The sequence below is a fragment of the Mytilus galloprovincialis genome, chromosome 7 (assembly GCF_965363235.1).
Source record: "Mytilus galloprovincialis chromosome 7, xbMytGall1.hap1.1, whole genome shotgun sequence".
NCBI lineage: Eukaryota > Metazoa > Mollusca > Bivalvia > Mytilida > Mytilidae > Mytilus > Mytilus galloprovincialis.
This window is the reverse complement of record NC_134844.1, coordinates 62,535,141-62,548,740: the sequence shown is the minus strand read 5'-3', so window position 1 is coordinate 62,548,740 and position 13,600 is coordinate 62,535,141. Positions and strand designations below refer to the sequence as shown.

Genomic DNA, 13,600 nt, shown 5'->3' with positions numbered 1-13,600 from the left:
TATAGTCGCTACAGGGTCTTCAACGATGAAAGAATCTGAGAGTACTTAAGTTTCTTACAGCTAGTTCACACTGTTACGTTTGGAGTCTTCCTGTCCGTCATCCCGCAATCTGATAATTTGATTATCTGTCTCAGGACCTGCGCATATATAAAATACTTGCCACTGAACATTGAACCAAGTAAAATCTATACACATCGTTTCATATGTAAAAATCAATCTACAGATGATTATGCATTTCTTAGTTGGTTAGATTCCCTTTTGTGGGAGTTGAACACTTTGCGGGACAATTTTCTTCTCATGGGAAGATATATTTTTCCCATGGGAATATTAGTTTTTTCTTTTCTTTTTTCTTCAGAATTTGTAAAAGTGCTATGAAATATCGAAATGGACTGACAATCATGCACTAGAAACCAATGACTGGAACAATATAACAGGCATTTCAATAAATTAAAAGTATTTCTATCATACTTTTACACTCAAAAGTCTTTTTATATCGTTGAATGATTGATAGAAATTCTACCGTTCAGCGAATGATTTTACAATTTGAATCTTTCACCTTTGTTTTCGGTCAATATCATCGTGCATTTCATGTAATAGTGTTCGCTGAACTGTCACGTATCAGAAACATGCCTTTTGAATTTCAGAATTAAAATTATAATTTTGTTTTAATCTATAATTATACATGGGGAATGACGAATCGTGTTTTTGATTGTTTTCTAATTATAACCTTTTAATTTCGTGAATTTACATCATAATTATTATGAATGTAATTATTCTTTTTCGTCTACGTAACTCGATATGCGTGTTTTTCGCCACTACAAAGATGAGCACGAACTTTTTTTGTTCAAATTTCCTAATCATGCTTATGCAATGTTGTAACTCGTCTACACAAAAATCTTTTATTTCAATTCATTTTTGGTCTTTTCTAGATCTTTTATAACCTCTCAGGTAATTTTCAAAGAAAATCCAGAGTTTTCGGCATTTACAAGGACGCGTACGGATGAGGATTAAATATAATCTTTTTGTGATATAATCACTTGTACTTTACCCGTAGGCTGTCTTCGTGTACTGCAATTTATGGTTTACATGTTTAAAGGAATACGAATACTTTATTTCTCATAAAACTTCAATTATTAGTTGTCAAGAACATACATACACATAACTATAAGGTAAAATTAGTACATGCATGTGTAAACGATACAATTAAATTAGCTTGGAGGACTGACTTTCACATTTATAACTTTTACATAGTTTTTCTAATATTACAATAATTGATGAGTTTAACTGTTGATCAGCTTTAAAGATATAAGGGTTTGACTAACAGTAGTTCCTTAAACATTTCCTTCTTTTTCTATAGTTTATATGCTCTACAATTCATAATGTAATGGTACTCATCATCAATGTTGTTTGTGTCACAGAGACGACATATTCTGTCTTCTCTGTGTAAATCCTGAAACATTCTGGACTCAATCGGCAACTACCACATCTATATCTGCGTAATATATGAATTTAGAAATGTAAAAAGGAGTTTTCTAATTGATAATTCTTTTTGAAAATATGACAGCATTATGTTTTATGCTATTCTGCATAAAAGCAAAGAATTCTTCTTGAAACTGGTCTTTGGGTTTCTGTTTAATACATTTTGACACCCATTTATCACAAACTGTGCACAAGGACGGAAAACAAATATACGTCCTTGCTGTGCACTATAATTCGAAATAGTTGTAAATTGCAATTTTTTTTAATTTCTATTTTTTCCTCACTAGATAGGTGAAAGTATGTATACCATTTATTGTAAATTGCGAAAATGCATTACGAGCATAAATTTATAATTTCAAGTTAGAATTTAGAGTCTCAACTTTTTTCAAAATCTCTGTAATATTACTCATGTATTATTTATGTTTATGTCAAAGGCGTTTGATTGGATAATAGGTAAAGGTAGGCGTGGTTTTTGGTAACTTTCCTCCAATCAACTGCCCCATTCGAGAAACCTGTGTGCGCTGATGCGTGTAAACTGGGTATTGTAACGGTACGTGTCTTACATCAGAACCTATCGTGCGTGACCAATGTTTATTGTATAATTTTTTGTCACGTGGTCAAATTATCTGAAATACAAGTTCTAAAGGTGCACTACAGCAGAATTACAGTTTCAGTTGTTATAATTCAGACACAAATTAATATGGTTATTTTGAAATCTGCTGCATGGTTTATTCCATTGGCAATCATATTCACGAAAAGTTGTAAATCTTGAATATTCTGTAATATCTTTATGAAGCGTGATTGAGAAGTAGATTCACACATATACTGCATTCATTGTCATCTTTAAAATTTACTTTGCATGCACTAAATTTCTAATCCATTAGTTTAGAACAATAAAATATGTTTAAACTACTAAATATCTAAATGAGATTACATAGGAATAACTTGTGGTGTATTCATGTATACTAGTATGTAATGATAATAAAAAGAAACCAACAGCACTATTTGACGAAGACGAAGACGAAATAAAGGATTGAATTTTAACGTTCAGTGACATATATTACAATGATGTCGAAACAGAACTTGAACTTGACAATAGGTTTTCATAGAACCGTCGCTTTTCCAAAGTACGCTTAGTTGCGATTTCACAACTTCGGGTTCGCATTATAGTTATACATGTACAAAATAACTTACAATAAACAAATTCTGATGATTTCTTCAACTGTTCGAGGACTTTCTAGTTGTAATATAAATCTGTGATTTTTCTATATTCGTACTTTCGACGAAGCAAAGCAGTTCGATCTAGATCTGGACATGTATCATCATTAAACATTTACAATATTCAATAGTTGTACATTTTTTTTTGGTACATGTAGAACATGTAGAAAAAATCCGTCTTTTCGAATAAAATCTTAATTTACGTACCATTGTAAAATTGAGAATGGAAAATGAGGAATGTGTCAAAGAGACAACAACCCGACCAAAGAAAAAAACCAACACTGAGCAGAAGGTCACCAACAGGTCTTCAATGTAGCGAGAAATTCCCGCACCCGGAGGCGTCCTTCAGTTGGCCCCTTAACAAATATATACTATATATATATATATATAGTCCAGTGATAATGAACGCCATACTAATTTCCAAATTGTACACAAGAAACCAAAATTAAAATAATACAAGACTAACAAAGGCCAGAGACTCCTGACTTGGAACAGGCGCAAACATGTTTATGATCTCAACCACCCCCTATACTTCTAGCCAATGTAGAAAAGTAAACGCATAACAATACGCACATTAAGATTCAGTTCAAGAGAAGTCTGAGTCTGAAGTCAGAAGATGCATATACGGACCCTGGATTTAAATCAGATATGATCTGGCGGTTTTTGTCTCTTTTTCAAAATACATATTTTTAATTGTGACTATCTTTAGTTTCGAATCTTTCTTTCATTCTAATTAATTTAGTTTAAATGAAAATAAGGAAATTGGAATTAAAACACTGTTGAAGAGAAACTACATATTCGGGTTAAATTCACCTTAGTTTGTTAATTCAAGTTTGACATCTAACATCTTAATCCGTAATCCACATTTACCCGACAACCTTAAATTGTTTATTGAATTTTATCAATCAAATATCCTCACACAGGAAACTAGACAAAATAAGTTATTTGTAATGGTATTTATCAAAACTAAAATGATTGAAAATATCTTTGTAGAATATGAATTTGCCTAATAAGCGAATAATTATAATACATATATTTCAACATCTTCAATAGAGAGATTACTGATAAGATGCCCAAAATATATGTACATGTATACATATTGCGATTAGTGCTATATAGTATGTCAATGATATCGAATGCCCGCTGAGTGTTAAACATGTGTTGTACCGACTTTTCGTGCTGCGTCTGATGACTTTTAGCACCTGGTGTAAAACAAGAGAAAGTTCTAGTAAATATTGATGTTTATTATTTGAAATCAGTAATCAAAGTGCTACAGATTTTACACAATAAAATAGCAAGTCTCACTTGATAATAAATTTAGAATTTCACAAATGAACTAAATTAAGGGACATAACTCTATGCAAATTTTAACTAATTAAATAAAACTTGCCCAAACTATATTTTATCAAGTGAAACCGCTTTACAAAACTTAACGCACAGGTTAATGCATAATACAATATGTTAAATAAACCGAATCATTTCAACTAAAAAGAATGCTTAATTTAAAATGTTTTGTATAATATTGTTGCTATGGAAATAATAAACCTTTAAAATTAATAAAATCTTTGCCAAACTATTTCTATATTTAATCGCATAAAATCTAATACCAAATACAATTTATTTCTGAATAAATTGGTAAGTAATATAACTTTGCATAATTCCTAAACAGTATTTACTCTTTTTACAAAATATTAAAATAAAGAATATACCCATGTTGCTTAGCAACAACATGTACTTCTGTCACGAGTTCCGTGTATGAGTGTTATATAATAAAATTTACTAAATTCAATTTAAATATAAGTTCAAAAGTCAATTCAAAATGTTCAAACTATTTTGTAAACAAACTGAAATCTTGCGGACAAGTGTCGCTTTCCAAAACCTAATTTATGAACTAAATAAGCAATCTATATATACAAAATATAAAACACAACTTACAGAAATATAAAGTAGAAAATAAGGTTTCATGTCCTTGTTATTTAGCTTTCGATTTAACTCAATAATCATTGCTTTATCAACAAAAGACATTTCTCCCGGCAAATAAAAATTACAAATTATCTCCACTGGACATTATAATACTTAAAAGTTAATACGGATGCAATATGAAATATTTCGGGACTTTAAATAAACTTTTAAAAATAACTATTATAAAATTAACTAAATGTTTCTAAACATAGAATAGATATGAATTAAATAAATTCTTGAAACGTTTCTCAATTGTTTACATAAATAAAGCATCGCGTCCTAAGCGTAATCAACACAAAAAATAATTAATCTCAAAGGAAACAAATAAAATCTATACAAAATATATACAATTAATTTAAGTGAATTTCATAAACTGAATCTTAACTTTAGTTAGCTTTTTCAAAAATATAAAGTAATTAAAACTCTAATTTAAATAAACAAAAATACAAAAAATATAATTCAACTTACCTGGTGTAAAACAAGAGAAAGTTCTAGTAAATATTGATGTTTATTATTTGAAATCAGTAATCAAAGTGACCGTTGAAAACATAGATTGTTTCCATGCGGGCGTGGTCACATGATCACTGATTTCTTAACTTTCTCCTGTTTTCACCAATCAAAAATTACCTTGTAATTTAGCTCCCTTGACCACAACCTATTTTAACTGGTTGGTCAATAATCCAGTCATGGGTGACAGGTGTTATAAACAATTTCACACATGAGTAATAGGAAAAGGTTGTTTAACAAAAGCCTTAATTTACATGTAAGGTACATAATCCAAAGTAAATAATTTAGCACTTACATGTCTCTTTGTTATCCGTCTTAATTACGTAATCTAAATATTAAAGTTGTATGTCATTCTTCTTTATCAAAAATTAACATTCCAAAAATAATGTAACTTATGTAAGGAGAAATTTTAGAAAATAAAATAAAATTTAAACTTCAAAATACTTTAACTCAAATTGTAAAAATTGAATAATTTTCACTTAAGTTTTGGTCTGTTATATTAAAATTTTGTCTTTGGCAATTCATAATTTTTCTATAACAACTCTTCCTCAACCTCACTAAGCTTTGTCCCAAAGCTTGAATTTGAAACATCATCTGAACTGATAAAATAAAAATAATAATTATATATATATACATGTAAAAAGAATAAAAGTATGATAAACATAATGTAAAAGTTCATATATATAGATTCAATGTTTATATATCACAATCATGTGAATGTAGTTTTGTGATCTAATGCCCATAAAATACTTAAGTTAAAAAATTAAAAATACATATATGTATGGTCATAATTGCAGATATTCAATAAGACACTTCCAAAATTTCAAAGTATGTATGTTAATACACTTGTAACGGGGAGGCACTGAGGTATTGCTTGTTTGCAAATATGCATTTAATAAGTATTACGGTACCAATTTGCATATGAGGATGAAGATTAACACTTCACACTAAAATATGTGTGTTTTAAAAATAGTACTGATGCAGTTTTCCAAAAATGAAAAATCAAGTAAACCAGGTGCTTTAGTGCAACAGAAAAGTCAAAGTACCAATACATTTTCATATTAATAGACAATATAACAATATAAAATTCAAATATAAAACATGAAAATGAATGATATCTTATATCTCACTCCTTGTAAGCACATGATCTGCAATCTCACGATCTGCAATCTCACGATCTGCAATCTCTATGACATAATGTAATCTAAAAATATGTTTAATATAACTGTGTTCTAAATCCTACAAAAAGAAATAAACTAAATATTAATACACTCCAATAATTAACTCCTCCACTTTGGCTCTCGGTAACATTTCACTGAACACTTAACTTCATCATATATAACTATAATATTGGAATGGATTCTAGTTTCTCAGGACACTAAATTGCTAAAATAAAAAAAAAGAAGATGATTAGTCGAATGAGCACGGCCGTACTCTAGCACTACTGACAACAAAACACTGATGCATTCTGTTAGGTTTGACTTCACATCATAATTTGCCTATTAAATTTCTGAAATTAGAAAAAAATGTTAATCAAAGGGTCAAATAAATAACAAAATGGTCCACTGCGCAGATTCGAAACTTGAGTTCAATCCAGATTATTTGAATGTAAGTGAGTTATTCGCCATTAAAGCTTTATCTGTGTTATTCCAGTGAAGTTTATACAGTTATTTGTTTTCACCTATGGCCTCGTAAAATATTTTTTCTGTTTTCTCCTTCTTCCTCTCCTAGTTTTCCTTGTAAAATATTCTTGTATCAAGCCCTCTCCTATATTCTGTTTTGGTTCCCATGTCGGTTTGGAACCATCTTTCCATTTCACAAGAAAATATTGTATTCCTCTTGTTTTCCTGTTATTTAGTAGTTTCGCAACCTCATGAAACGTATCATCAATAACATTGTTTGGTTCATCTCCATTCTCACTGTTAGTATCTGAATCTGTACTCTCATTGTCTGCAATTTGATCATCTTGATCATTATCTGCAGGTTGGTTATTTTGCGCATCGGGTGGATTATCTGGAACTGGACGATCTGGAGCTTGTGGCGGATCACGGAAATCAGTGGGATCAACATATTGTCTAAGATTGCTCGCATTGACCATAGCTTTAACTTCCTTCTGGTCACTGCAGCGTCTTAATTTATATGTGAAATTCGGCCCACAGTCAGTTATGTAATAAGGACCATTAAATTTATCAACTAATTTTGGTGAACGACCGACAGGGACCACATGTTCTTTAAGTAAAACTTTATCTCTAAGCCTAAATTCAGGAATTTTGGTATTTTTGTCGTATCGTTCTTTCATTTTTGCTTGTTTAAGCTTAATATTTTCAGCCGCCAAATCTTGGATAATTTTGAGGTTTGAAATTATTTCTTCTAAATGGTGTTTTGCATCTTTTGACAGATTGTCTTTTGGCAAAACAGATGCGTCAAAAGGTAAGTTCATCTCCTTGCCGAACACCATTGAAAAGGGAGAATACTCTGTTGATTGAGTAGATGGAGAATTTCTAAATGCCATTAAAATACCGGGGAGTTTATTTGGCCAATTGTTCTGGTCCTTATCACTATAAGCTCTGACTGCCTGTATAAGTGTACTATTGGTCCTTTCCACTAATCCATTTGTCTGGGGATGGTAGGAACTTGTATGATGCCTTGTAATATTCAACATTTCACACAAAGCATTCACCAAATTCGATACAAAATTTCTACCAAGATCTGTGACTAGACACTTCATTGCACCATAACGACTAATAATTTCACGAAATAAAACCTTTGCAACCTCAGAAGCTTCTTGAGTTTTCATAGGAAAGGCCTCACTCCATTTAGAAAAAGAATCTACTAAAAGCAACACATAAGAATAACCTTCGTTAGTTTTACTGAGTTTCAGAAAATCCATATGCCATCTTTCAAAGGTTGTGTCAACTGGCAGAGGATTAAGAGGTGGTTTCTTACCCTTTGTATCTCTTTTAATTCTCTGACAGCGATCACATGATCGAATGTAGTTTTCAATACTTTGGTGCATTTTAGGCCAAAAGTACTTAAGACTCAAAGCATGATAAACACGTTCGATCCCAAGATGTGCACCACCTACGAAACTATCATGATAACTTAAAAGAGCATCTTTCTAAGAGCTTGAGGGAGACATAATTGTTTAATCCACTTTTCACCATTGTCAACTCTGACTCTCTTCTGAAACCATTTATACAGAACATTATTACAGATAGAGTAATCTTGAGCAGATTTTTGAACTTTTGAACTCTGATCATTGTCTGCAGGAAGAATACCCTGAGTAAGAAATTTGTACATATTTCCAAAATCATGACAATTTTGTTGCAACTTTGCAATAGCAGGAAGGTTTGACAATTCTGGTCTGGCAATAACGGGATCTAATGGAGCAACCATAGTGTAATCATCATAAAAGAATTCCACTTGGATACTCTCAAAAGTCTTATCATTGCCACTAGCTTCTGTTCTAGTATTCACTTCAGATACCTTTATAGCTGCGACTTCATTTTCATCGTCAGGCTGTTCAGGATATGAGCGTCTACTGAGAGCATCAGCTACTTGATTGTTACAACCTTTTCTATACTTAATCTCAAAATTGTAATGCTGCAAGTCCATTGCCCATCTTGTAAGTTTACCTGTATTTGCCTTCTGGTTCATAAGATATGTCAATGCTTTGTGATCAGTATATATAGTGAATTTGCCAGTAGCAAGATAAGTGTTAAATGTTTTTACACCTTGAACTACTGCATAACACTCTTTTTCAGTTGTATTCCAAACCTGTTCAGTTTTGGATAAACTTTTACCACCAAAAGCAATGACACGCTCTTTTCTCTGACTGTCTAATTGACCTAGAACAAAACCAATAGCTGAATTTGAAGCATCACAAGTCAGCATAAAGGGTTTATTCATGTCAGGGTAAGCCAGGACAGGAGGTGTTAATAAAGCTTGTTTTAAATTGTCAAAAGCTACTTGACATTCCCTATTCCATTTAAAACTTCTTTCTCTTTCCTTCTTTAACAACCCATTTAAAGGAGTGGCAATCTTAGAATATGAATCAACAAAGCGTCGATAATAATTGCACATTCCCAAAAATGAGCGGACCTGTTTTTGTCTTGTAGGGACAGGAAAAGTACTAATAGCTTTTGTCTTTTCAGGATCCACCTTAATACCTTCTTTTGAAATGATGTGCCCTAAGTATTTCACCTCTTTTGCTGCAAACACACATTTGCTTGGTTTCAATGTGAGATTTGCATCACGAAGACGAGTGAAAACTTGTTCTAGATGCGAAAGATGCTCTTCAAAACTCCTACTAAATACCAAAATATCATCCACATAAACTAAGACAAATTGCCAATTGAGACCACGTAAAACATTAGACATGAGCTGTTGAAAACTTATAGGAGCGTTTTTAAGACCAAAAGGCATTCTGAGAAATTCAAAGACACCATTGCGAGTTATAAAAGCAGATTTATGTCTTGTTTCCTCATCCATCTCGACTTGCCAAAATCCACTGTGAAGGTCGAGACAACTCAGAATTTGAGGCTGCACCTCACCAATCGTGTCAAATAGGTTTTCTAGCCGTGGAATTGGAAAGGACGAATTTTTTGTTTGAAGGTTCAATTTTCTAAAGTCCACACAAAATCTGTACTGCTGAGGCTGACCTGGTGCAGTTTTCTGTTTCACTAATATAACAGGTGAATGATACTCACTAGTTGATTCTTTGATGATGTTGTTTTTCTTCATTTCTACCAAATGCTTTTCTGTTTCTTTATGCATATGAGGAGACTGGTTATAGAATCCCATTTTGACTGGCCTGGAATCCCTAAAAGTTTCAATTCTGTGCTTGTACCTATTAGTAAAACCTAATTCAGATAAATTAGTAGCAAAAATATCTCTATATGAAGCTAGAAATGTCTGCATTTTCTGTCTCTGCTCAGAATTCAAATCAGATGTGCTGAAATCAAAATTAATAGGTTCCTTGGCTTCCTTAGTTTGCTGTAAACTAGCAACAGATGGCATGTTATTATCTAAATCATGAATACAATTTGAATCGATGTCTGATACAGAAGCAAGCACTTTTGTTGCGGGAATGTGTATTTTCTGATTTGTAGGATTCATCAATCTTATGACTGCTCTTTTCTTAATAATTTTGACCAAACATTTAGCTCTCGTAAGATTGGAATCCGCTAAATTACTTACTGGTTCCAAAAGAACTATTTCTCCTGAATTTCTTTTTGAAATTTTGACACCAACATTCATTTCACAAAATGGAGAAATAGTGACAGGGTAATACGTTCTAGCAAGACCAGTACTAGACGTCTGTATCATACATACTTTAGGTATATCTGCATTTTCTTTATCTGGTACCTGTAATACACTTTTAGAAAAATCAATATTAATCTTGTTTGCATGTAAAAAATCCCAACCTACTATAAAAGAATGATGTAGCCCATCTATAACATAAACATGATAATTAAAAACAGCACCTTTAAATGAAATTGGTAAATTAACTTTTCCTAGCACTTGTAACCTATGTCCACTTACACCTTTAATTGATGGAATATCTGATTGCAAAAGTTTATCAGAAAGGGCCAACTTGCTATAAAAATCAAAACTACAGCAAGTAATTTCTGCACCAGTATCAATCAATGCATGTGTTTTTCTGCCATTGATATCAATAATTGAAGTATTTTTCTGCATAGGCAATACCAAATTTACCTCTGCAAAAGAATTTCTACCTCTGTGCCTATCCTTTGACAAATGCCTAGGGACAGGCGCGAATCCCTAGCGGTGAAAAGGGGGGTTTTGACCAGATTTTTGTGAACCTCTGCATTTACGACCATAATGCCCTATCTTATGACAATTAAAACACTCTTTATTTCTTGCTGGGCAATTAGTACCACAAAACATACCACAATTTTCACATGAACCATCATTTTGTTGTTGTTGTTGCTGCTGCTGCTGGTGATATGGATTCTGTACTGCTGCTGGCATTGGTTGGCTGTACTGTTGTCCATTATACACTACTGGCTGTTGTTGAATGTACTGTTGTTGCGGTACAAAACATGTTGTTGTTGGTAACCCTGTCCTTGTCGATAGTTTGGTCTTGGTTTGTTGTACCTGGGTTTGTTCTGTTGTTGAGGCTGGTTTGGTTTTGCCATGTTAATCGAGGTATGTAGTCTTCTAATTTCCTCTAATGGTTCCTGCATCTTGGCCTCCAGTATTGCTGCAATCGTATCAGCAGTTATTGACGATGCTGGTACAAGTTGTTCCAATTTCTCTGCATTTTCTGCAATGGCCCTTAATTGTTCCAATGTAACTGGCTTTGGAAAAGTGTTGTGGACTGTTTTCCCTATCTCCCCTCTAAAACCTTGAATTGCAATGCCTATCTTTATGTTGTCAGGAATGTCCTGTCCTGTGGTTTTTTCTTGTAATCGCGCCATAAACTCATCCACTCTTTCATTTTGGCCTTGTTTTAATTGGAGAATGTTAACATCAAACAGCCCTTGTGATTTTTCAAAGCGTTTGAAAAATTCATCCTTTAATAGCTGTAATGAATTATGCACAGTTTCTGAAAGTGTTGCAAACCATTGTTTTGGAATACCATCTGCCATAAAGAATGGGAAGGAATTACACTGTTGTTGTTCGCACATTTTTTGGATGAGGGTCCATCGTATAAAGTATCCCCACCATTGTGATGCAGATGATTTCCCATCATAATTGTTGAGGTTAATTCCTGAAGGCATGTTCACACTTACTTCTCTAATCACTTGGACTACTGCAGGTGTTGATGATGTTGATGCAGTTGATACTGTTGATGTTGCTGTTGATGCAGTTGATGTTGCTGATGCTGTTGGTGTGGTCAAGGTTGACGTATTATCTATTAATAGGACAGGACCTGTTGATGTTGAAGCTGTTGACGTTGAAGCTGTTGTCTCTGTTGCTTGTTGATGCACTCTTGCTTCTGGTCTTATAGTATCTTGACTTCGGAGAAGGTAGCTATTCAGTGGTGCTGGCATTTGTATGGTACTGATGTTATCTTCTTACTTGTTTGGGACTAGCTTTGGATCTTTCGGTCTCTCCACCAAATGTTGTACCGACTTTTCGTGCTGCGTCTGTTGACTTTTAGCACCTGGTGTAAAACAAGAGAAAGTTCTAGTAAATATTGATGTTTATTATTTGAAATCAGTAATCAAAGTGCTACAGATTTTACACAATAAAATAGCAAGTCTCACTTGATAATAAATTTAGAATTTCACAAATGAACTAAATTAAGGGACATAACTCTATGCAAATTTTAACTAATTAAATAAAACTTGCCCAAACTATATTTTATCAAGTGAAACCGCTTTACAAAACTTAACGAACAGGTTAATGCATAATACAATATGTTAAATAAACCGAATCATTTCAACTAAAAAGAATGCTTAATTTAAAATGTTTTGTATAATAACTTGTTGCTATGGAAATAATAAACCTATAAAATTAATAAAATCTTTGCCAAACTATTTCTATATTTAATCGCATAAAATCTAATACCAAATACAATTTATTTCTGAATAAATTGGTAAGTAATATAACTTTGCATAATTCCTAAACAGTATTTACTCTTTTTACAAAATATTAAAATAAAGAATATACCCATGTTGCTTAGCAACAACATGTACTTCTGTCACGAGTTCCGTGTATGAGTGTTATATAATAAAATTTACTAAATTCAATTTAAATATAAGTTCAAAAGTCAATTCAAAATGTTCAAACTATTTTGTAAACAAACTGAAATCTTGCGGACGAGTGTCGCTTTCCAAAACCTAATTTATGAACTAAATAAGCAATCTATATACAAAATATAAAACACAACTTACAGAAATATAAAGTAGAAAATAAGGTTTCATGTCCTTGTTATTTAGCTTTCGATTTAACTCAATAATCATTGCTTTATCAACAAAAGACATTTCTCCCGGCAAATAAAAATTACAAATTATCTCCCCTGGACATTATAATACTTAAAAGTTAATACGGATGCAATATGAAATATTCCCGGACTTTAAATAAACTTTTAAAAATAACTATTATAAAATTAACTAAATGTTTCTAAACATAGAATAGATATGAATTAAATAAATTCTTGAAACGTTTCTCAATTGTTTACATAAATAAAGCATCGCGTCCTAACGGCGTAATCAACACAAAAAATAATTAATCTCAAAGGAAACAAATAAAATCTATACAAAATATATACAATTAATTTAAGTGAATTTCATAAACTGAATCTTAACTTTAGTTAGCTTTTTCAAAAATATAAAGTAATTAAAACTCTAATTTAAATAAACAAAAATACAAAAAATATAATTCAACTTACCTGGTGTAAAACAAGAGAAAGTTCTAGTAAATATTGATGTTTATTATTTGAAATCAGTAATCAAAGTGACCG

The 13,600-nt window shown here is 32.0% G+C and overlaps 1 protein-coding gene across 1 annotated transcript; it reads right to left on the bottom strand.

Annotated features, from left to right (window-relative positions):
• Nucleotides 1-3,920: 3,920 nt before the first annotated feature.
• LOC143083438 (uncharacterized) lies at nucleotides 3,921-13,171 on the bottom strand. The gene is made up of 2 exons (XM_076259696.1): nucleotides 13,032-13,171; nucleotides 3,921-12,298 (listed from the first exon to the last, which is right to left on the bottom strand). Exon 2 carries the CDS (start codon nucleotides 12,183-12,185, stop codon nucleotides 11,190-11,192), a length of 996 nt encoding a protein of 331 aa, XP_076115811.1. The 5' UTR covers nucleotides 12,186-12,298; nucleotides 13,032-13,171; the 3' UTR covers nucleotides 3,921-11,189.
• Between the last annotated feature and the right edge of the window lie 429 nt (nucleotides 13,172-13,600).